This window comes from Harpegnathos saltator, unplaced genomic scaffold, assembly GCF_003227715.2.
Source record: "Harpegnathos saltator strain DR-91 unplaced genomic scaffold, Hsal_v8.6 scaffold111, whole genome shotgun sequence".
In the NCBI taxonomy this organism is placed as follows: Eukaryota; Metazoa; Arthropoda; class Insecta; order Hymenoptera; family Formicidae; genus Harpegnathos; species Harpegnathos saltator.
The window spans coordinates 909,627-932,306 of NW_020229886.1; the positions used below are offsets into that span (position 1 = coordinate 909,627).

General features: G+C 36.6%; 1 protein-coding gene and 1 long non-coding RNA gene across 7 annotated transcripts; one reads left to right on the forward strand and one right to left on the reverse strand.

The window, feature by feature from the left end:
• Nucleotides 1-954: 954 nt before the first annotated feature.
• Nucleotides 955-10,006, reverse strand: LOC112589110 (uncharacterized). 3 transcript variants are annotated; one of them, XM_025301195.1, is made up of 2 exons: nt 9,446-10,006; nt 955-1,034 (listed from the first exon to the last, which is right to left on the reverse strand). In XM_025301195.1, the coding sequence occupies exons 1-2, from the start codon at nt 9,721-9,723 to the stop codon at nt 1,031-1,033; spliced, it is 282 nt and encodes a 93-aa protein (XP_025156980.1). In that variant the 5' UTR covers nt 9,724-10,006; the 3' UTR covers nt 955-1,030. The 3 variants fall into 3 exon arrangements, with proteins under 3 accessions (XP_025156980.1, XP_025156977.1, XP_025156975.1); XM_025301192.1 differs by lacking the exon at nt 955-1,034 and adding an exon at nt 4,866-4,990; XM_025301190.1 differs by lacking the exon at nt 955-1,034 and adding an exon at nt 4,867-4,974.
• Nucleotides 8,852-21,810, forward strand: LOC112589116 (uncharacterized). Of its 4 annotated transcripts, none has more exons than XR_003113290.1 (5): nt 8,852-8,936; nt 10,003-10,736; nt 13,091-13,291; nt 15,346-15,513; nt 21,666-21,810. It is a non-coding gene; the product is annotated as an uncharacterized LOC112589116 (long non-coding RNA). The 4 variants fall into 4 exon arrangements; XR_003113291.1 differs by having other exon boundaries at nt 15,349-15,513; XR_003113292.1 differs by lacking the exon at nt 21,666-21,810 and adding an exon at nt 16,274-16,295.
• The last annotated feature ends 870 nt before the right edge of the window (nt 21,811-22,680 follow it).

Here is a 22,680-nt window from a genome sequence, read left to right on the forward strand (position 1 = left end):
ATAAGTTGGAGTGAGAAGAAATATAGTTATCTCATTGGCTGCGTTCAGAAGAACAAAATGATCGGTGAGCGCTTAGTGATTCTCGCTCCTGATTGCCAAATACTTCTGGGTCTATGAAGAATCTAAAAGAATACTCCAGTCACAGACAATGGCTGCATTCAGCAGACTCAACAGTTGGACAACATTACTAGATTTTCCACTAAATCTCGCTCCTGATTGGTAAATACTTCTGGGTCTATGAAGAATCAAAAAGAATGCTCCAATCACAGAGAATAATCACTAAGTGCTCTCTGATCATTTTGTTCTATTGAACGCAGCCATTCTAACTTATTGCACTAGTTCCGCAGTGCAGCTGAAAAGAACAGATCACATGTTGTATATCAAACATATGAATCGCAACAATATAAAGGCATTATTTTTAGTTTTGAGAAGCAAATCTTATAAACATCGAGTCAATAGTGTAATCTCATAAAAATATGAGTACGTATATATATCGTGAAACATGTCAAACGTAATTTCAATATTAAACGAAATTGATAAAAGTGATAAGAAAGTGGTGTTCTCGGTGATTTATCTCATGTGGAAATTTAACCTAAAACACTCATAGGTATAAACATTCATGTAATCATTCATGTAATAATTCACATAAATAGCTCAAGTTATTTTCTGTATTGATTAAATCCCATATAGCACAAAAGTTGCAGTAACATTGCTTTTTTTTTTTACTTTTTATGCTTTTTGCTTAAGCATCATATTTTGTGTAATGATTTATACCTCACTTCTTTTTATTTTATTTCTTAAAAATTAATATTATCCTTACTGTCATTTTTTATAACAGTAACATGTTTCAAGTTATATATAAAATTTTAAATAATAAATAAAATTTTATGATTATATTTACCTTATTCTGTGTGTTTATTTTGTTTCTGCCAATTTATTTGACCTTCCTCAATATTGAAAAAATCCAAACCTGTAATCCCTGATGTTATAATCCTAGATATTCCACAATATTGTAGATATTTCTTTCTGTTTACCTGTAAAGCAAAAAATGTATTAAACTAAAAAAAATCCAAACAAATCATTAAAAAAGTTAAAAAAGTATAATTAACATCAAATCCAGGATTCAGAATTCAGCAAGCAGAATTCAACAAGCAATGCAATGTTAATGGTTTCTTAACAAATTGACGATTTTGCAAAATTTATTTTATAAATTTACCTGTTTGGAATCGTTACTATTCTTTATATTATATTTTGCATTTTTTCATAAATTAATAATAATGAATAAATAATTTACCCATGGATCAATTCAGGATTCTATCAGCTTGTACTATCTATATTCTCCACATATAAGTAGAACTTATGCTGCATAAATCAATGTAAGTATTTTATTTTTTATAATATTGTATATAAATTTAAGTATTTGCAATATATATAAAATAAATTTGGAGCAAAAATATAGAGATATTCCTTATCAAAGAATTCAAATATTAGATATAGAACTGAAATATCTTCACACAATTATTCTCAAATGAATATATATTAAAATGTGACTGTATTGTGGATATATTTAAATAATTGAGTATAAACGTTCAATTTGAATGCTCTTTTATAAGAGATCATATGTATATATTCTATAAAATACTTTATAATATGACAGATAGCTTAGCTAGTAAATCAGAAGATATAATAGAAACAAACAGAATTAAAACTAATTACTTATCTGCGATAATTAAAATTGACAGATAATCCTGTTCTATCTTGTGGTCCAATTTTGGTCCCAATTTGTGGATTATGCCTCTTCACATGATCAAATGATCTGTAGCTGCACTGGTGTTAAATAGTGGTAACTGGTGTAATAAGTTAAAGTGAGATAAATATAGGTTTTCTCACTCTAGTTTATTGCACTAGTTCAGCAGTGTAGTTACAGTGCAGTACAGTAGTAAAGAACAGACCAACAGTTCTCAACAATGTTAAATTATTGCTTTTCTCTTATAATTCACTGATTTCACTGTGTATGCTGTATATCTTCTCGTTTTTATCTTATTTTCTTTTAATTTGAATTTATTCTTTATAATTATATGTTATTGAGAAAATTTGAACCTACCATAGATCAAAAATCAATATAGATCATGCCAAGTACCTAGAATGTTACCAAACTTTTATTAAATCATATTTCTGACATATATTCCTGATAATACTAGCAAAATCGCGTTTTTTTCCTGTACTTCAAGTTTTTTTCCTGCTAGAGTTGTACTTTTACCTGATTTAAACAATTAATAGTAAGCCAGATGCATCTAGTAACTTATTGATCTAGTAATTATTTTATATATTTATTTTATAATATTATTCACTTTAGATGTCTAAAATCACGTCGTATCACTGTATTACATACTTTAAATCTGTTATAATTTTATTCCCATATTATTTACATAATTAAAATATACAAATCAGGTGTACTTGAGAAGTCACTAATATACACTTAGTGTAATTGGTCCATATAGTCTTTATCACCTCTCATCCTCCAATGGGATGTCAGCCAATAGTGTAAGTAAATATGGCTGCCATTTGACAGCTCTTCTGCTGATTTTAAATTTAAATCTGGGTGTACAACAGATGTCATAAGCTTTTATTATGATATTTATTATCTATTGTATACAAACAGGGATTTGCTTGCACAATTGTTATTAAAATTTCGTCGTCAATGTTAGCAACATATTTTTCGTTGTCGGATATTTTTTCAAACCAGATCGAAATGTGCGCTAGCTTGTGGACGGGTCCGATGCCCGATATAATAATAATAATTTTCGGAAGTTTTAAATAAATAAATTCAGTGAATATTGAAACAATTTTGCCAACAGCATGCAGAATACGGTGAGTTGTAATAAGCTTTATTTATATTTTAATGTTTCAATAAAATTTAGCGTGAAAGTACCGTAAATATATCAAATAACCTATCCATATGGTATTTATAATTTATTACTTTATATTTAAATATTGTTTAGGATTACGAATCACTTCTGTCATTGTCTGTTTTAGTGTTTTTCTCCCAAACCTCCGTGGAAAAGATGGTGACAATAGGATATGCGGATCTTGGCACGAAGTGCGAGGAAGTGCAAATAATATTAATTTGCTGAAACAATTCCAGGAGGCTAACAACAATAACAGGAGGCTATTGCATAGCATTTCAGATAAGTTTCCTTTTCTGTAAAAGTTTTACAAATTGCATTAAACAAAAACAATTGCTTTGTGGAATTTTATTTATTTTTCAGAAACGTCAAAGGAATTAATTAATATGTAATCGCCTAATCTCTGGGTGGTCCCCATCCACACTCTAGTTATGCGAGCTATATGAATAGGATTGTTATCCTCCATAATAATAATTATGGGTCATCTTCTGAATAGCATCTTCGAACACTAGGCAGCATGACTCCATCAAGAATATCTACATATTATTCGGCCATTAAAATTTCTGCCTACTTTGACCAGCTCTCCTGAGCTGTTCAGCCGACATCCATGCCCAGAATGCTGCCATAATGTGAGCATTATGAATGGTAAGACGTTTGGTTTGTATCTACTGTTATCGGTTCTCCAAACACGATAACGACCATTTTTATCGGTGGAATCGGTTCCTTTTAAGTTGTTATCGCGCCGAAATAATCAGCATGATATTTATAATTAAGTATAGATATTCAATATTTGAGTGTATTTTTGTAAGGGTAGCACTTCGATTTTTGTTACTTTGATGATTTTGAAATTTCCGAAGGTCGATAAATTAACAAAAGTCAGGGCGTTACTGTAACAATATATTCTTGGGACCAAATAGAATAAAAAAGTCTAGCACCATTTTTTCTTCCGACAAACAGCGAGATATCGTAAGATCAATATTGAAAAAGTTACCAAATTTTCCTTAATTATCTCAAAAAATATTAGACAAAAAAAAATGTTTCAGACAAAAGTTGTTAAAATTAGTTGGTAAAAAAATATGATATAATAAAAAATTGGACTTTCCGTTTAAGAAAAGCAGTGTAAGTATCTCGAAAAGTATCTCAGTAAGTATCTCGAAAGTGATATTATCTATAAATAAAATGATATAGTTGTACGGTGAGTCCCAAAAGTAACGGACACCCTAATAACTCTTCAGTATTGAAGTTTCAAGGAAAATGATCTGAATAAAAGTTGTAGGGATTTAAGTAAGCAAACCTTATGATGACCTTGACTTTGACCTTGACCTCTATTTTCAAGGTCATTTGGAGGTCAACTTGCGTTTTTCAAGCGGGAACCTCTATTTTTTATTACACTTTTTTTCTACCAATTAATTTGAACAACTTTTATTTAAAACGTTTTTGTATTTGTCTAATATTTTTTGAGATATTTGAGGAAAACTTGATAACTTTTTCAATATTTAATTCACGATATCTCGCTATTTGTTGGAAGAAAAAGTGGTACTAGACTTTCTTACTTTATTTAGTCTTAAGAATATATGACAGTGACGTGCTAAAATTTAACACATAGTGTTAAGGGAGGAATTACATGCGAAAGGCCGTTTTCTGCTATCAAGGAAGCGGCGTGTAAATGCGCGATAGTGCTGAGACCCGCACGAGCGTCTTGTTAAAAAGCTTGTTTCATATTATATAACCTTTGTCGTTCAGTTCTTCGAAGATCAATAAGTTCTCCTTTATTTTGTAGCACACAGGCGCCCATGGTTCTCCACGATGCTCCTCGCAGAATATTAAGGTGTTATGGAACATCGTCTCTTGCTTGAAGAAGCTGATATTTATCACATATTCGACTTGGTCGACAAAATCTTGATGGATGACTGAAGAATGGCAGAGTGACTTTTTTCTTCTTCCTCATCGAGGCTGTCACAGTTAGATGGTAATGAGAACCGAGATCGGTCGGAAAATCAAGTCGGAATACTATATTCAATCGAATTCACTTCATAGTTTAGCACGTTTCTCACGACTTCCTTCATCTCTTCAAGTGAGAGCCACTTCCGAATAACATTGTTATTATCGCGCCGAAATAACCAGCATGATATTTATAATTAAGTGTAGATATTCAATATTTGAGTGTATTTTCGTAAGCGTGGCACTTTGATTTTTGTTAATTTGATGATTTTGAAATTTCCGAAGATCGATAAATGAACAAAAGTCAGGGCGTTACTGTAACAATATTGTAACAATCTTGGGACCAAATAGAGTAAAAAAGTCTGGCACCATTTTTTCTTCCGACAAACAGTTAACGAGATATCGTAAGATCAATATTGAAAAAGTTACAAAGTTTTCCTTAAATATCTAAAAAAATATTAGTCAAATAAAAAAATGTTTCAGACAAAAGTTGTTAAAATTAATTGGTAAAAAAAAGTGATATAATAAAAATTTGGGATTTCCGTTTAAGAAAAGCAATAATCAGTAAATATCTCGAAAGTAGTAATATCTATAAATAAAATGATATAGTTGTTATACAGGGTGTCCCAAAAATAACGGACTATTCTAATAGTATTGAAGTTTCAAGGAAAATGATCTGAATAAAAGTTGTAGGGATTTAAGTGAGCTATCTTATGATGACTTTGACTTTGACCTTGATCTCTATTTTCAAGGTCATTTGAAGTTCAACCTGAGTTTTTTAAATGGGAACTCTTATTTTTTATTATACTGTTTTTTCTATTAGTTAATTTTGTCTAAAACAACTTTTGTCTAAAACATTTTTTTATTTGTCTAATATTTTTTGAAATATTTAAGGGAAACTTGATAATTTTTTCAATATTTAACTTACGATATCTCGCTACCTATTTGTCGGAAGAAAAAGTGGTACTGAACTTTCTTGCTTTATTAATTTAGTCTCACGAATATATTGTTACAATAGCGCGTTGACTTTTATTAACTTTCTGATTTTTTGAAATTTCAAAATCATCAAATGCGAATGACCGTTTTCAAGACTACTTTTACGAATTTTTTTAACAGAAACAGTAAGATCAATGAACTTGAAATTTTCATAGTGTATTCATTAATGTTTAAGTATAAAATAAATTTTATTGAATCACAAAAATACCGATCCAATTTGTAATTATAAATAAAAATACAGTCATCGATTCGCGAGCTTTATGTTTGTTGTCGACATAATTCCGAGTCTTTCACTATTCTGAAATCAAAGGCTAAGAAAGATTTCTAAAATATACAGTTGTCCATTATAGCCCGTAGTAAAATAAAGGCAGTGAAGTCATGTTTGAAAAAGTAATGACTGTATAAAAAAAATATTGAAAATGGAACTTTTTCAACTTATAATCATATTTAAAAAAAATGAATAAAATAGAATAACTGTGTTCGAGGTAGGGGCGAAAACTATATGTCTACTGTATATTGTATAAAAATCTCAAGTTATTCGGTTCAATAGTTTTTACATAATCATGTCGATAGTTTAAGAAAATAGTGTTTCCAGGTAAACGCGTTTAAAGTTTGATTACCCAGGGCATTTACACACAAAGATCACGTTATGATAAATTAAGTTAGATTAGGACAAAAATTTATTTATTATCATGTAAACACATGTAATCACCGTGTATAGATACATTTAAGAAAGTAGTGTACTATTATAATAACATAATAGTATATAATATATATATATATATATATATTATATATATATGTACATAATGTTACAATATATAATATTACTTAAAGACTTTTGACATTAAATTTATATCAATTAGATGCGTTAGCGGATTCCAAAAGTTTATTATTTATTTATTATCCGACCGTTTATTATTTATTTGCTCATTCTTGGCTCACTAATATGTGCAATCTTCAACGAAAAGCATAATCTTTTGCTAGTAAAGATGGGCGATTTTCATCGCTTAATCAAAAGAATCAATAGTTTATTTTTAATTAATCGATGTTTCCGGATGATTTTATTTTTACTTATGTAATCGTTTGATGTTTGATGATTTTGTCTCAACATCGGCTGGTTGGTTTCAGAATAATGAGTGACCCGGAATTATGTCGATAGCAAACATAGCAAACGGATGATTGCATTTTTATTTATAATTACAAATTGGATTACAGATTGGATCTGGAACTATTTCATCTGACAGTTACGCAGGAGTTTTTATCATCGTTTTTGCCGCCGTGCTTGTCCGTTCCCACATAGCACGTAATATTACAAAATTACAGAAATATCATAATTAGATTCCAATATCATTAATATTACATATTACAATACAATATTACAGAAATATTACTAATATATTACGTTTATATATGATGTTGAAATATTACAATAATAGTGAATAATATATTACGTTTATATGTAACATTAAAAGATTATTGTAATATTGTATTGCAATATATATTACATCTCAAGCAAGATGCTGTCAAATGATGTCAAATGCAAGATGATGTCAAATGACGTTTTTATTATGTCTTATAGACATTAGAAACGTCATTTAATGTCACTTGCTACTTTAACCTAATATCATCGCATATACATCGCATTGGAGTATAAATGAAATAAAATATTTCGGGGATAATATAGGGCATCCCATTTTAAATCAGTCAGGCAAAAATCTCGAAAAATATGAAAGATATTAAGGAACATTTCAGATAAAAAGAGTAAATAGTGTAAAAATATCTAACACTATTTTTTCTTTCAATAAATAGTTAACGAGATATTGTAAGTTAAATATTGGAAAAGTTATTAAGTTTTCCTTAAATATTTCAAAAAATATTAGGCAAATAAAAAAATGTTTCAGATAAAAGTTGTTCAAATTAATTGATATAAAAAGAAGGTAATAAAAAAATAGGATTTTTATTTAAGAAAAGTAATAATCAGTGAATATCTCGAAAGTGTCATCATCTGTAAACAAAATGATATAGTTATTTTATGTACCCCTTGAAACTATATAACTTTTGTTTAAAACATTTTTTTCTAAAATGTTTAGTTTCCGAGATATAACAGTTGTAAAATTTTAGAATAAAGGCAGAAAAGTCCGAACTAAAAGATGTGAATACATCACAGAAAACTGAATTGCTTACATCTTCAGGAGATAAAAATAATTAACAAACATAACATTTCAACGATAACATTTCGAATCTAATATTAGATTAACTAATATAAAATTAATTCTTATGAAAGAAACATTCCAATATTGAGTGTTTACACTCAATTATTCAAATTTATTCTCAAATATATACTCAAATTTGAGTGTTTTTTTCCGTAAGAGTATCCGTAAGAGTTTTCTGTGATGTATTCACATCTTTTAGTTCGGACTTTTCTGCCTTTATTCTAAAATTTTACAACTGTTATATCTCGGAAACTAAACATTTTAGAAAAAAATGTTTTAAACAAAAGTTATATAGTTTCAAGGGGTACATAAAATAACTATATCATTTTGTTTACAGATGATGACACTTTCGAGATATTCACTGATTATTACTTTTCTTAAATAAAAATCCTATTTTTTTATTACCTTCTTTTTATATCAATTAACTTTACAGTATTACAACAATATTATTGTGATATATCACTATGACAATATTACTATGATATATTATCACAATATTACTAGTAGTATATCACCATAATATTACTGTGATGCATTTCGGCAAACATTTTAATATTACTATAATATCACTGTAATAATGTAGTAATATTTTTATTATATTACGTTGTAATATTGCAATGGAGAAGTAATATTATTGTGATATTGCTGTAATATTATGTGCTATGTGGGTTGCCATCCTAGTCGTCAGTTCATCGTCGCTAGTTTCTCGGCGGCGGCGGCGCGCGCACTTCGAGTCGCACGTTTGGTTCGCGCCGCTTGAGGGTTAGTAGCTGCTGCGCGGTCGCGTGCTTCGTTAACACTTTGCTAGTCTTCTCTGTTGCATAGTCAATAATCGACCGGTATCCGGCGAATATTCTCCGGCGACAATTAGCGATAGGTAATTGTAGCGGAAAGGGGAAAGAAAAATCGGAGCGAGAGAAAATAAAGACGCGTGCCGCTGCCTGAATTTCGCAGAGTGGCGGGGAGGGGGGGGGTCGGAATCAAGAAAACGGATTTGACACAGTAACATCGGCGTGCGCGTTCGAGCGTATGCGTCGATCGTCGTGCGGTTTTACGCTATCTGTCCACACCGGCCTCTTCAGCGATCACATTTTCGCGACGACGGCGGTACATAAAACCTCGAAACGTCACAGATTACGAGAGAGTGGAGAGATTCAAGCCGCACTTGTCATAATCGCCGTTAGATTTTCCTCGTCGTTTGTCTTTTCTCCCCGAGCGAGGTGAAAGACCTCTCGGCGGGGAAATGCAAACCGGTAGAACCGCGGCGATACGAACGAATCGATCGGTTACGGTCGAGCGATTTAACGCGATGATTGATGCCGTTAGCGATCGGTCGCGAATGTGAAGCCGCTAATCCGCTCGGCCAATTCAAGTTTCTTTACTTACGTATTCCGTACACCGTGACCCCGCGGATACTTTACTGAGATTATCCCTTTTTTCTCGGAGATAATGGCCGGGAGCAGTGGTGGTTCTTTTTGCCCGTCAAGTTGCAACTCGAACGACGTGTCGCGTCGAACGTCGCAACTCGACGGACGCGTCGAAGCTCTCGCCGTATCCGATATTCTAGCCAAAGCTAGCGTGGTCTTGGCACTTTTCTTTTTCTTTTTCTTTTCTTTTTTCTTTTTAGAACTTTTTAGAACTTGCACCAACTCACACGATTTCATCGCGTCGCACGATTTCCGAGTCGGGAAGAAGGTTCATCCGTCTCCGTCTTTCGTTCGGCATAGCGCACATCGTCATGCTCACATGAGATCCATCAACGTCGCGAGACGCGTCGAGACTTTCCGGTGAAATTCTCGTAATTTTAACCTCAACGGTTTGAACGTCCGCCATCGATTATTGCAATGCGAAAGAAAGCACTCTGTCGAGACGCGTTTCCCGTCTTCGTCGCAATAGACAACGAGCCCGGCCAGACTGAATCTCTCCCTCTCGCCGCCAAATAGGAAGGCAAGGAGAAAAAATATTTAAATTCACCGTGTGTGTCGCGACAAGTGAACGACAACGCGCGAATTAGCCGAACAATCGCAAACAGAACGAATGCATCTCGAGAGTGCCCGACGCGTGTTCGACTTGGTGAAAATTCACCGTCGTTGGAGGTGTTTCGCTCTGAATTCTCAAATATTCCTCACGATACCAGTGCGATCGCGAAGGCAACATCCTCGCGCGAATTAACAGGCGAAAGGTATGCGGTAAAGTACGGGCACGAAACTGACGTGAAAGCCGCGCTCGGCTCGATGGCTGCGAACGAACATTCGTCACGATGATCGCCACGGAAGCACAGGCCGTCGCCACTGAACCGATCGCACCTATATAATCGTTTAGCACCGATTGATAAGAAAGACACGCCCTGCGTCACGATCGTTGCTACACATCCAGAGCTTTATCACCGGTCGTCCGCACTATCTGCACCGACGAAACGGACTCTCTAGCTTTCGTCGATAGACTCGTAACGGAACGTGGGGCCACCTAGCCGCCCATCAGACGTTGTTCTTGATGACTATATGTTCTTGCGCACTATATAGTTGAAATTACTCGAATGGACGCCGTCGTACAATTATCGCGCGAAACACATGCGAGGCTTAAGTGGTTATTCGCGCGCGAAGACGTCACTCGTACAAAACCCATAAGAAAGCTCTCTTCGACTTGAACCTGCCTCCATCCCCACTCATAAACCAAGGTAAGATCAGGTCCGTACCGAGGTAAGACTGTCAGCCCTATTCTGCGCATGTCATTAGTTTCCTCGAGATTAGTTTCCTTTCGCAAAGTGAAATATGTCGCGTAACTCGGGCACTTACGGCCAACGCGTCAGTGTTGTTTGTTTAACGAGCGAGTGTCCGATGCGGTTTTCGAGTGTGCTGAGTTTTACATAACGATTGCATTTTCGTTAATTGTGATTGATCATCATTGATTGGTCGGTTATTGGTTGACCGTCGGTCCTCTATCTTGAGATTGTAACGGTTACGTGCTCGAGATAGTTTCCGCCTCAGTTTTGGATGGTTGCCCAGCCGGTGATGCGCGTTTGCATTTGGTCACATATAAGGATTTGCAAGTCATTCGTCGGATCGATGATTTCATTGTTATAGTTTCTCTCGCCTAGCACGAAGATCCTTTTTTATTCTGGTCCAGTGCAAACAGGAAAGTGAATTTAGATGTTGAATTGTGGAATTGAAAGTGCATCTCACTACATTGCGCGCTGTTGTGTCCTTTGAGGTACCCATTCTGTATCTTCGTTGAAGGACTCTCGTAGGGAATGATGAAATTAAGAGAAATTGAGAGAAATGTATGTCGCGAAAGCGATATAAATTCATAAGTTTTTTGAAACTCGATATTTTATCGAGAGGATTCGATTTCCTGTTGAATTTCTTTCACTTCTTGTCATGTTCTTTTATTCCACATATAAATCGTCCTTTTCGACGAAATTATAATCAAACGATATTTATCCCGGAACATAATTTGGTCACATATAAGGACTTGCAAAAATCATTCTTCAGGTCGGTGATGATTTTATTGGCTTGTTGGCAATTTTTCTCTAATCATTCTTCTAAATCACTCATAAACAATTAAGCGAGTCGAGAGCAGAAAAAGGCAGAATGAAATTCGTACCGTTCCAATCCAATCTCATTTCGACAATTTTGGAATTCGCGTAATGAATTTCTGCTCGCGAGTTTCTACGCTCTGATTAATTACCGCGTTCGTTAGAAATACGCTTGATGGATGCCGCTTTATCCATCTCGGAGAAATGCTATTCCAACAGGATTTCCACGCATACTTGGGATATTGATTAGAATTATTAAATATTTATTGCTAGATATAACTTTGCACTATTTTTAGAGATTAATTTCCTCCATAGCTAAGCAATGTCAAAGCGATCATTCGGTTAATATCGCAGCATATCTATCGCAATATTCTGCGATAGACGTGGAAAATCTGTCTGCGTTTGCAATAATAAAAACTTCAATAATTTCTCCATTATTTGTATCTGAATAATTTAAGGTATAGTTGCGTAATGTTCACGGGAAATTAATACGGCATAATGCGCCATGAAGCGCGTTTTAATCACTTTTAAGAGAGAATGTGTGAAAGAACGGACAGCACGAAGAGCACAAGGAATATTTATTCTCCGGTAAACATATATGTCGAAGCTTCCTGTCATTAATTTTTTTAATGGGAACTCCGTGAGATAGTGAATGAAATTCCACTCACCGGGATCAGTTGAGGGATTAGCGCAGACTTTCGAGGAGGCCATACTTTATATCTGCTTTAATACCACGAGAGCGCAATAAGCCGTTCCTATTATAGATGTTTTTTCCGCTCCGAAGGAACTGTATCCTGGAACGGCCGACTCTCAAAACCGCGACGGGAAGATTCGGTGTCGATAGCGCACGGCTCATAACAAAATCAGCAATCGTAATACAATAACCGTAACAGGATAATCGCAACCCTCGCTAAGATCGAGCACGCTTCAATTCCCGAATATGCCTGTATTCTTATTATCGTAGCCAACTGTAGCCGCGTAATTCGTTTTATCATTCGTTCTATTCGCGTAAAATCGCGCCTAACAATGAGGAGAACAAGCCGTATGTTCGTTGATTATATAAATAGTACAAAAAAAGTGGGATCTCTTAAATGGACTTTCGTCGTTTCCGAGGTGTCGTTGTTGTCACTTCATGTAAATTTAGCAAGCTGAAAATCGCGATACATCCCGCGAATATAAATTGCTTCGCGCGTTTGTTTAATCGATCTCTATCAGTCTCCGCGCGATTTAATCGCTTGGATCAAAGACTTGCACATTTTTGCACGTTAGCAACATGGCAGAATCAGTTTCAGCCGGGCAAAAACGATGACCTTTGAGTGTATCAGGTTGCACTAGTAACGTGCATTTAGTAGAAACTAGGCAGTTAATTCTCAATTTGAAATAACATCGCAATATAGACGTAGGTCAGATTTGTAACGACACGTTTACCGCTCTCAATGCGCACAATTCGTACTTTCTCTCGTCTAACACGAAGATTCTTTTTTATTCTGTTCCAGCGGTAAAATGCTGCAAACGGGGCAGTTGCTAAATGTTTGTCACATGCAAATGGGAAAGTGAAGTTAGATGTTGGATTGTGGAACTGTTGAAAGTGCATCTCGCTACATTGCGCGCCGTCGTCTGGTTTGAAGTATTCATTCTGTACCTTCGTCGAGGGACTCTCGTAGCGAATGATGAAATTAAGAGAAATTAATAGAAATGTATGTCGCGAAAGCGATATAAATTCATAAGTTTCTTGAAACTCAGTATTTTATCGAGAGGTTTCGATTTTCTGTTGAATTTCTCTCACTTCTTGTCATGTTCCTTTATTCCACATATAAACGTCATGTCCTTTTCGACGAAATTATAATCAAACGATATTTATCCCGGAATATAATTTGGTCACATATAAGGGCTTGCGAAAGTCGTTCGTCGGATCGGTGATGATTTCATTGGTTTGTTGGCAATTTTTCTCTAATCATTCTTCTAAATCATTCATAAACAATTAAGCGAGTCGAGAGCAGAAAAAGGCAGAATGAAATTCCAATCCAATCTCATTTCGACAATTTTGGAATTCGCGTAATGAATTTCTGCTCGCGAGTTTCTACGCTCTGATTAATTATCGCGTTCGTTAGAAATACGCTTGACGGACGCCGCTTTATCCATCCCGGAGAAATGCTATTCTAGCAGGATTTTCATGCATAGTTGGAATATTAATTAGAATTGCTAAATATTTATTATTAGATATAACTGTGCACTATTTTTAGAGATTGGCTTTCTTCATGGCTAAGCAACATCAAAGCGATCATTCGGTTAACATCACAGCAGGTCTACCGTAATATTCTGCGATAAACGTGCGATCCTCGTTTCACGCTATAATGAAGTTCCCTAAACTTTATTTTCTCTTTACCTTGTCGTTATTTCTCTTTCTTTAAAGCATGCTTATTTTTCTTTCTTTAAAGCATGCTTTCTTCCTTTGAAGCATAGTGAGGTCCTGCAATCCTACCTTCTTTTCCTTCATTTTTAATTATTTAAGCTATCTTTTTGATATTTTCGTCTGAATTTTTTTTACTTCTAAGATATGTTAGCTATTGATATACGTGCTAAAAGTGTAAGATGTCAATATTTTTTAAATTTAAACTTCCTGTAAATAAATAAATTGTATAAAATTATATATTTTTCCGTATAAGTTCATTTAACGGTGATCTATAAAGACAGTCGTAACGAAACTTGTCCATTTTACGTTTCTGAGGTCGCCGACTACGAATCCGGGGTCAGAATTACAATTCAAAATGGCGGATCCAATATGATAGACAAAAGTATGTTCAAAATCCCTCGATTTCGACAGAAATAGGTACATGAAGGTTTTTTGGGTTGCTGATTAGGAATTTGTTATTAGATTTCCAAAATTCAAAATGGCGGATCCAATACAGTGGACAAAAATGTTCAAAATCCTTCGATTTCGACAGAAATAGGTACATGGAGGTTTCGCTGATCACGAATTTATTATCAGATTTCCATAATATCATATCAAAATTTGCCATTTGAAGTTGCCATATTAAATCCACCATTTTCAATTTTAAAATTTTAACTCCAGATTCGTAATCAGCGATCTAGAAAACCCCTATATACATAATCAGTTTCTTTTATTATTGCATAGAAAAATTCGTGTGTCAAAGGGTTAACACTTGATTTCTCCATTCGACTCTTAAATGTTCTTCAATTTCGTCTTAAACTAGGAAATTTCATGAAAAAGCGCTAACGTAGGCTATATAATTTAATATTTTAAGGGATTAGGCCATCTTGGACGGGTCAAAATCACTATCATTTCCGGGAATATTTTTTGAGGACATAACGAAAGCAATACAAAAATGAAAATAAGGTATTTATTGAGCAACTTTTTAAGAAAAAAAACAATTTTTTGTAAATATTTTTTGTAAATATTTTAAACAAAATGGCGGCGTTGATTTAGAAATATTTTTTTTGTGGAAATGGTACATTTGAAAAAAAATTTCATATTTTGACCTAAAAATTTCGTGCAAGTGTTAATTGTAAAAAAAATTTTTAATATTTCGCAAAATCCATATGTACTTCTTCAGTTTCTGGCATCTAGATAGTAAAAATTGTTTCGTTTTTGTTTCACGTCCAATGCTATGGCCGTGAAACTGAACACCACTGAGAGCGTCGATCAAAAAGGCCTAACCCCTTAGCTCAAGTTAGCTTGTTAAAAGAAAATCCCAGAGTGCGAGGGCTAAACACGAGTTCCTTCTGTTAGCAGCTGCGCGTCATACGCACTATTGTCCATATGAGAAAGTGTGCCGGACTCTGCGAGCGAACGCGGCGGCATTCTCGTCTAATTTACGATGCAGTTAGCCGCTTGAGGAACAACGCCGCGTCTTAACTCGATAAATTCGTCCAACGGTGGATGACAGTGATGATCGTTGTGAGTTATCAAGCTAGTTATTAATAATACGCCGTGCTATTTCGCGCGCGATTCGCTCGCAAAAGCGAACGATCGCACCGTGCGATATTCTTTTTCTCCCGCTTCTTCCTTCCCTCCCAAGCTGTTATTAGCGCATATGGTTATCTTCAATATACCGAACAAACGTGTCAACGTCAAAACGGATTGTAGTTTCGTATTAATGCAATTGGAATAGTTCTGGCGCGACTCGACGCCGAGATAATGTGTAAATAATTACGACGAGCTGTCCTCCGCTGTTTCTATGACGTGTTTTTCGCCGCGACGATTAACGATGTACGTCAACTCCGAAGATTTATCACCGTCATTCGAATGGAACGCATCGTGCAGCGCTACAGCGGGCGCAGAAACCAGAGCTCGAGCTAATTAGATAATATCGAAATTTTCAGCACGTTCACGGATGAATAGTTCATTTTTCTCGCCGCGCTTCCGTCATGATTTTACGGTTATTTAATTGTGCTTGATTATGGAAATGAAGAGATAAAATTAACGCTCCTGATCACGTGTCAGATACACCTACGAGATACGAACGAATAATTTACTACGGCGATTCGGCCTCGACTTTCGCGAAAGAGATTCTCGGCAATTTATCCGAGATAAATCGACTCGATCCCCTTCGCCGGGGAGGAGAGGGAGATGTTAATTTTTTGTTCCATGTCTCCTCGCTCCCTTCGCCTACAGTTACTCACCTGCGATCTGTTATTTGTCGACATGCTTACAACAGCCTACAATTTCACCGAATTGCCGCCTCTATTATCGTCACTCTACGCCTATAAACGGTAAAATATCTCGAAGTTTCAAACCGCGCAAATCGCAATGTCTTCATAAAATTCATCTCTCATATTTTACGATCGACGTTTTTATACTATGTTTATATGCACCTGTGCGCGGCCGTTTATATTCGCGACGATGAGTGACCGACAGCGTTTATCTCTTGGGATGAATGACGTATGCGAGCGAGTAACACGAGCTTATCCTGAATGCTCTCAGGACACGTATTGGGCGTATCCTGATCATCCCATATGCTCAGGACACTTAGAATACTCCCCGGGATATTCTGGACATTAATTTGAGACGGTCTCGCACTGTCACAAATATGACTCGAGCCGTATCGCTCGTTATACTAAATAAGTTGGATCACAGTAAATATAGGTGTTACGTATTCTACTATAACCTAACCTAACCTAAGCAGAGAAGTGACGTCAAATAATATATCAGCGTCAATAATACATCATTTGACGTCTTCGTGCCCGTTGGAGAGTAGCAGATAATAAACCCCTTCTTCGCCCGAAAGATTCAACAAATTTTACGAGGTACTCGATGACCTCAGGGTCACCTCAGAGTGACTTCAGAGCGTTTCTTGCTGCAAGCGTATCGATTCAAGTCGCCTGATAAAGCCGTTGAATAAATATTAATTTATAGATTTGGGACTGCGCGTTTCCTCGCGCTCGCTTTATCTCGACTGACTTCCTGGCTCACTGACGTCATAACACCTATCAGCCATTCCGTTCATATTGATGGGCCTATCGCATGTGTTGGAAGGTGATGTGATCGATGTAGGACATCTGCTGCTTGCCTTGCTAGGCATGTATTCGAGCAAAGCAAGAGCAGGGAACGCTTTCTCGCACACCCCTCGTCTCTTCGTATGTAATAGTCACGTCGACGAGGGCTGCGTTCCGATATTTACTACGAGTACTGAAAATACATAGTTTGTGTCACATATACTATATATTTTCAGTGCTGGCAGTGAATGTCGGAATGCAGCCGAGAGCATTATCGAGTGATCTTCTCTCCTTCGTCTCTTCTCGGTCTTCGCTCTTCACGTCCTCCATGCTAGACAGCGTACATATATATACGCGTACATACATACATGGTCTGTCCCAAAAGTACTGAGACTGGTTCCATAAAAATCGTTTTATTGAAAATATTTTTAACACTTAAAAATCTTCAAAGTAGGCCCCTTCGGCATCGACACAGCATTTCCAGCGGGTCTGCTATTAGTCGAAACATTTTTTGAAGTCCTTTTCCGGAATCGTCTTCAGGGCATTCGTCGCGGCGGCCTGAACTTCAGGAATGGACTTAAAACGTTTTCCTTTCTGTCCAGACTTGATCCTTGGAAACAAAAAGAAGTCGGGTGGTGTCTTTCCGTAGAACCCAAAAGCTCGCGAGAAATTGCCACATGGGATTCCTTTTGTTCGTCAGTCAAAATCTTCGGAACCATTTTCGCACAAATTTTTCGCATGTTAAAATCTTCGCTAATAATACGATGCACATCACTTTTTGGCAGTCCAACCTCCTCAACAATTAATCTCACACTTAAATGCCTATCTGAGTCCAACATAGCTTTAACATACTTCATATTATCGTCACTTCTTGATGTTGATGGCCGCTCAGCGCATTCTTCATCTTCCACGTCTTCCCGTCCTTCTTTAAAGATTTTATGCCACCTAAACACTTGACTACGGGACAAGGTTTCACCCCCGTAAGCTTCATTTAACATCTCAAACGTGTCCATAACGGATTTGTGAAGTTTAACACAAAATTTGATCGCGTAGCGCTGCTCCAACATTGCCGCATATTGAGCCGTGACGCGACACAAAATCAGCGTTCGCCTCGCGCACTATCAAATCTCTAAAGCTCTTGTCACACTACGGATTGAAGATCAAGGATTGCGGATTGAAGATTGAAATTTGACCAATCGGAATAAAACAAATCAAAACGGCTCGACGTGTCGTTTTCGGGATGGCGCTAACGGACTTCTACACTTCCGACAAATAGTTAGTGAGATATCGAGAGTTAAATGTCGTTAAATAAAGTGTAATGACAGTTTGACGCAGCCGATAATTTGACATCCGTTATTATCCAAGGAAACGTCAAATCTATCTTCGTTCGCCTCCTCACTCACATCTCACCGCCTATTCTTGTCGATCGTTTTCGAGATCTATTGTCATGTTATTGATTGATGAGTGCCATCAATACAAAGGCTCACAAAGAGATTCCACCCCTGAGAGTGATGAAAGGTGCGGAATATCGGTTAATCGACCGCATCTAGCCATTTTGATAGGTTAGAATGGACACACCGACATAACGCGTTTTTATTTTTACCTTCATTATATCACCGAGTCGACGATATGTCAAGAGAAAAAGTGAGAGAAAGAGAGAAAGAGAGAGAGAGAGAGAGAGAAAGAGAGAGAGAGAGAGAGAGAGAGAGAGAGAGAGAGAGAGAGAGAGAGAGAGAGAGAGAGAGAGAAGGAAGGAAAAAGAAAAAAAATTACACCGGTCAACGGACAAAGGAGTGGAAACAACAAGAGCGTGTAATTCCGCCAAAGACCTAATGATATGCCAGTTCAATCGCGTTCGTTTCCGACGAAAGGAGGTCTTCTTCGTGGAGGAGCAACTTATTCATTCGTGTAAACAAATTGGAAAATTCAGCCGGGCGCGCCAGTCCGAGGCCGAAAGAAATTTTAATTGCACCTTTTAAACGTTTAAACATTGACGCCGCGCTTCAGCACGACGCACGTGTGTTTTATGAATGTTTAATTTGACGAAGATTCGTTACATATGGTGCTGTGTACGTAAAGTGACAAAAAATCGCGAGCGACATTAAACATTCTAAGTTGCATTTGCGAAAGGATGCAGGAATAAAGAGAATGCGCGTGTAACTAAATTGCTTAAATTAATGAAACGTAAAATGTGTATGTACACGAAAAAGCCTTGTTTCATATGAAGCGTATGAAGATACAGTCGACGACGACGACAACGAGGACGTTTCTTTTCGTTTACGCGAAGGTCGGTCCACGAGACTTGAGGATTTTCGATTGCTCTTTTAAATTTTTCATGCAGTGAGCACAGAGCGTCGTCGCCATGAGAAATACGATCATTATTCGAACATTTTTTTTTTAACTCCTAATTATCAGCCACCTGCCCTATTAGAGCACTTTGCAATCTTTGGGTACAGCGAAAGACTTGGGCGAGATGCAACCTTCAGATGCACTCATAACTAAATTTCGGCATTATGCTGCCAGGTTTTGTGGATTTTTCTTCTTAGCCGTCTAATACATGTGTTGCTTTTCATTAAGCTGACCGCAAGGGTGTTTGGATGATCTGTCAATTAGAGATTATGTACGAACTATTCGAATTCAAATCGAATCGAATCGAATCGAATCTAATGTAATTCGATTCGAATTCGAATAATTCGAAAATTTCGAATCGCGAAGATTCGAATACAAATCAAATACATTAGCGTTTGCACGCTATAAAACGGGCCATTTGGGCCTGTATGTTTAAACCCTTAACTTATATTAACTTAACTTGTAATTAATAACTTAATTATAAATTACTTTAAATATTTAAATATATATTTTACTTTAAGATGATATTACAATATCAATATTCCCTTTCATATTAAGATCTTCCATCATTATTTGCATGTTTAATAGTCATGTTAAATTTTTTAATGATTCAATTCGATTTCATTCAATTCGATTCGAATTCGAGTGAAATTTCATAGATTTGATTCAATTCGAATTCGAATTAAAAAAGTGAGATTCGATTCGATTCGATTCGACACAAACATTCTTGATTCGCACATCTCTACTGTCAGTCTTTTCTTATATGTAGCAAACCTTCTGATTTCTTCCTTTTTGTATGGAATTTATAGATTCTTGTGCAACGTTTCGTGTTTTACGTACCAGAGAGAGTCTATTATTATTTTGACAATTTTTTATTGAAATCGCTGTAGGATTTCAATATTAGAGTTAGACGTAGTTACCCACAGCTGGATTCCATAATTATTCGAAATGAGCACACAGTGCACCGAGATTTATTTGCGAAACGTATGTTAAAAGGAACTCGAAGTTTCGACAAAACTTCTCCGATGACAAGTGTTGGAGTTGCTTTCTCACGAACTCCGACCGCGCTCCCTCACGATACGCGCGCTGAATTTCGCATCAAATTTCCCATAAAAAGTTCTCCCTAATTCTTCTTTAGATGAAACACGGCGGGAATTGCGGTGGTTTTGCCGAAAGTTATAAAGATCGGTAATAAATGCAAAACAGTTGTGTCTTCGAGGGAAACCTGTCGGCGAAGTTCTTACGCAATTCCCGCAGAGACGCGAAAAAGCGAGCGGATTCTCGCGGAGCGTGTGCTGGACGCCGTAACATCGAGTCACCGCTCGGGCAAATCACCCATGTTTACAAGCGAATTATTTGCTTGATCTTTGTCTTGCCGCCTGGTATTGTCTCGGCGCGTTACACTGTCTCATTGTGTCGGTGACAATAACACTCTTTCCATCAGAAGAAACTTGCGACAGTCTAATGTCTCGTGACTAACGGCAAAACAATGTATTTACCGTCAAGATCTTTGTGTCAGCCAAACAACGATTTGTACAAATCTGCCAATCGGCTTCAGCCGCATCAGAGATATAAAATTATAAATATCACGATCGATATCATGACAATAGAGTTCAGTAGAATCCGGCTTTCGAACTCAATTTGCCAACAATGAAGAGGAGTCTGCGGTTGATGGCTATTTTAAGGAGTTCGACAATTCCCACTATAAACAGAGTATCGAAGCTATTGAACATCGCTGGGAAGTCTATTGAGCTAAAAGTAGACTATGTAGAGAAAGATATTTTTTCCCAAATTTTTTGTTTCCTTTAGATCAGGTACTTCTGGGACTACCCTCATATGTGCTCCTTTAATCGACGGAACTATTTTTGATATTAATAGAGAATTCTAGAACTCTTTGGAGGGCAACCAGAACTCATGTTATTTTTGTGTAATTTAAAGGTCGGGGGCCAACTTCACAGACATACGAATTTCATAGTTCTTAATTTACCCGCTGCAACGGACGAAGAAATATATTCGCGCAGTCTCTCGCACGTTCATTTTGTCCTCGTCTTTTGTCGAGACACTATTGTACCGAAGACGACAAAGAGCATTGCGGTGAAGCTTTTTAATTGATTTATATGAAAATGAAATGACGGAAACCTTTTGCATTGCGGCGTTCCTCTGCTTCGCGTGAGGTTATAAAGCGAGCGGAGAGCGAAATGTTTTTTACTCACTGTATATGTCATGAGCAGGAGAAATGATATTATTGGTATAATTATGTTTTAGGTGCCCTTACCTCGCTCTGCGTTTCCATGGTTGGCGTTATTGACAAGTTATAAGGATGGAGTACTACGGGAATCACATCCGTAGCACACCAAATCTGAAACAAGAGAAATTACGGACTAGATATAGAAGCTTCCAATACACTGAAGGTAAATATACGTAAATATTTTATACGTGTAAAGTATTTCAGTGATCGCCACTTATAAAAGCATTCGCGAAATTCCAAACGGAATCCCAGTCGCGTGTATCTCGTTCGAATATATAAATGCCATTCGAGAAAGGAGCGGGGATTTTTTTTTACTCGCTCTTTTCTCCCTTCGATCTACCTTTTCACCGGGTACTCCCGTTTCACTCGAAATTGTGGGAGTAGTACGATACGCAATAAAAAATAAGTGTGTAAGGTAAATAGGGCGAGAAGATGCGCCTAATGACGTCGGATCCGAGTGATAAATATAGTGCGATAGACGCGATAAATGCGCTTTACGGAAAAAGAACGTAACGTCACGGTTACGTAACATCACGCTCATGGATTTATTGCGAGAGGGTCGCGATACTTCGTGCGAGATATTTTCCTCGGCTCCAATTTCCGCACGCCGTCGGACGATCCGTCCTACTTTTCACTCGGGTTACAGAATCGCCCGGATACTTTCGCGTCCAATTTTACATTTCTGCAACTATTCCCATTTATTCCAGTTCGTCGTGTCCATGGAACAGACTGATTAAATTTCCATTCCATTAAGATTAGCAGCTGACGGTGCTTTCCCGCAGAATGAAACTAATCGTAAGTCTTCGATAGAACCATTCTGAACGATTTACCGCAAAAGTCTCCGGAGTCCCCCGGCCGAAACATAAAAACTCCGGCTCTCCGGTTCAGGAGAAAAAGTCTCCGGGCTATATGATACGAGAAGAAGAGAGATTATATTTTACCTATTTTTTATAATCGTTGAGAGATGGATAGAGAGAGAGAGAGAGAGAGAGAGGTAGAGGTAGAGAGAGAGAGAGAGAGAGAGAGAGAGAG

Excerpts from the sequence above, each read along its gene's own strand:
- LOC112589110 (XM_025301190.1), bottom strand. The coding sequence starts at position 9,723 with ATGAAATCGTGTGAGTTGGTGCAAGTTCTAAAAAGTTCTAAAAAGAAA. Across the intron at positions 4,975-9,445 it reads GGTCACGGTGTACGGAATAC|AGATGAAGGAAGTCGTGAGA; the intron begins GTAAGTAAAGAA and ends TCTCACTTGAAG.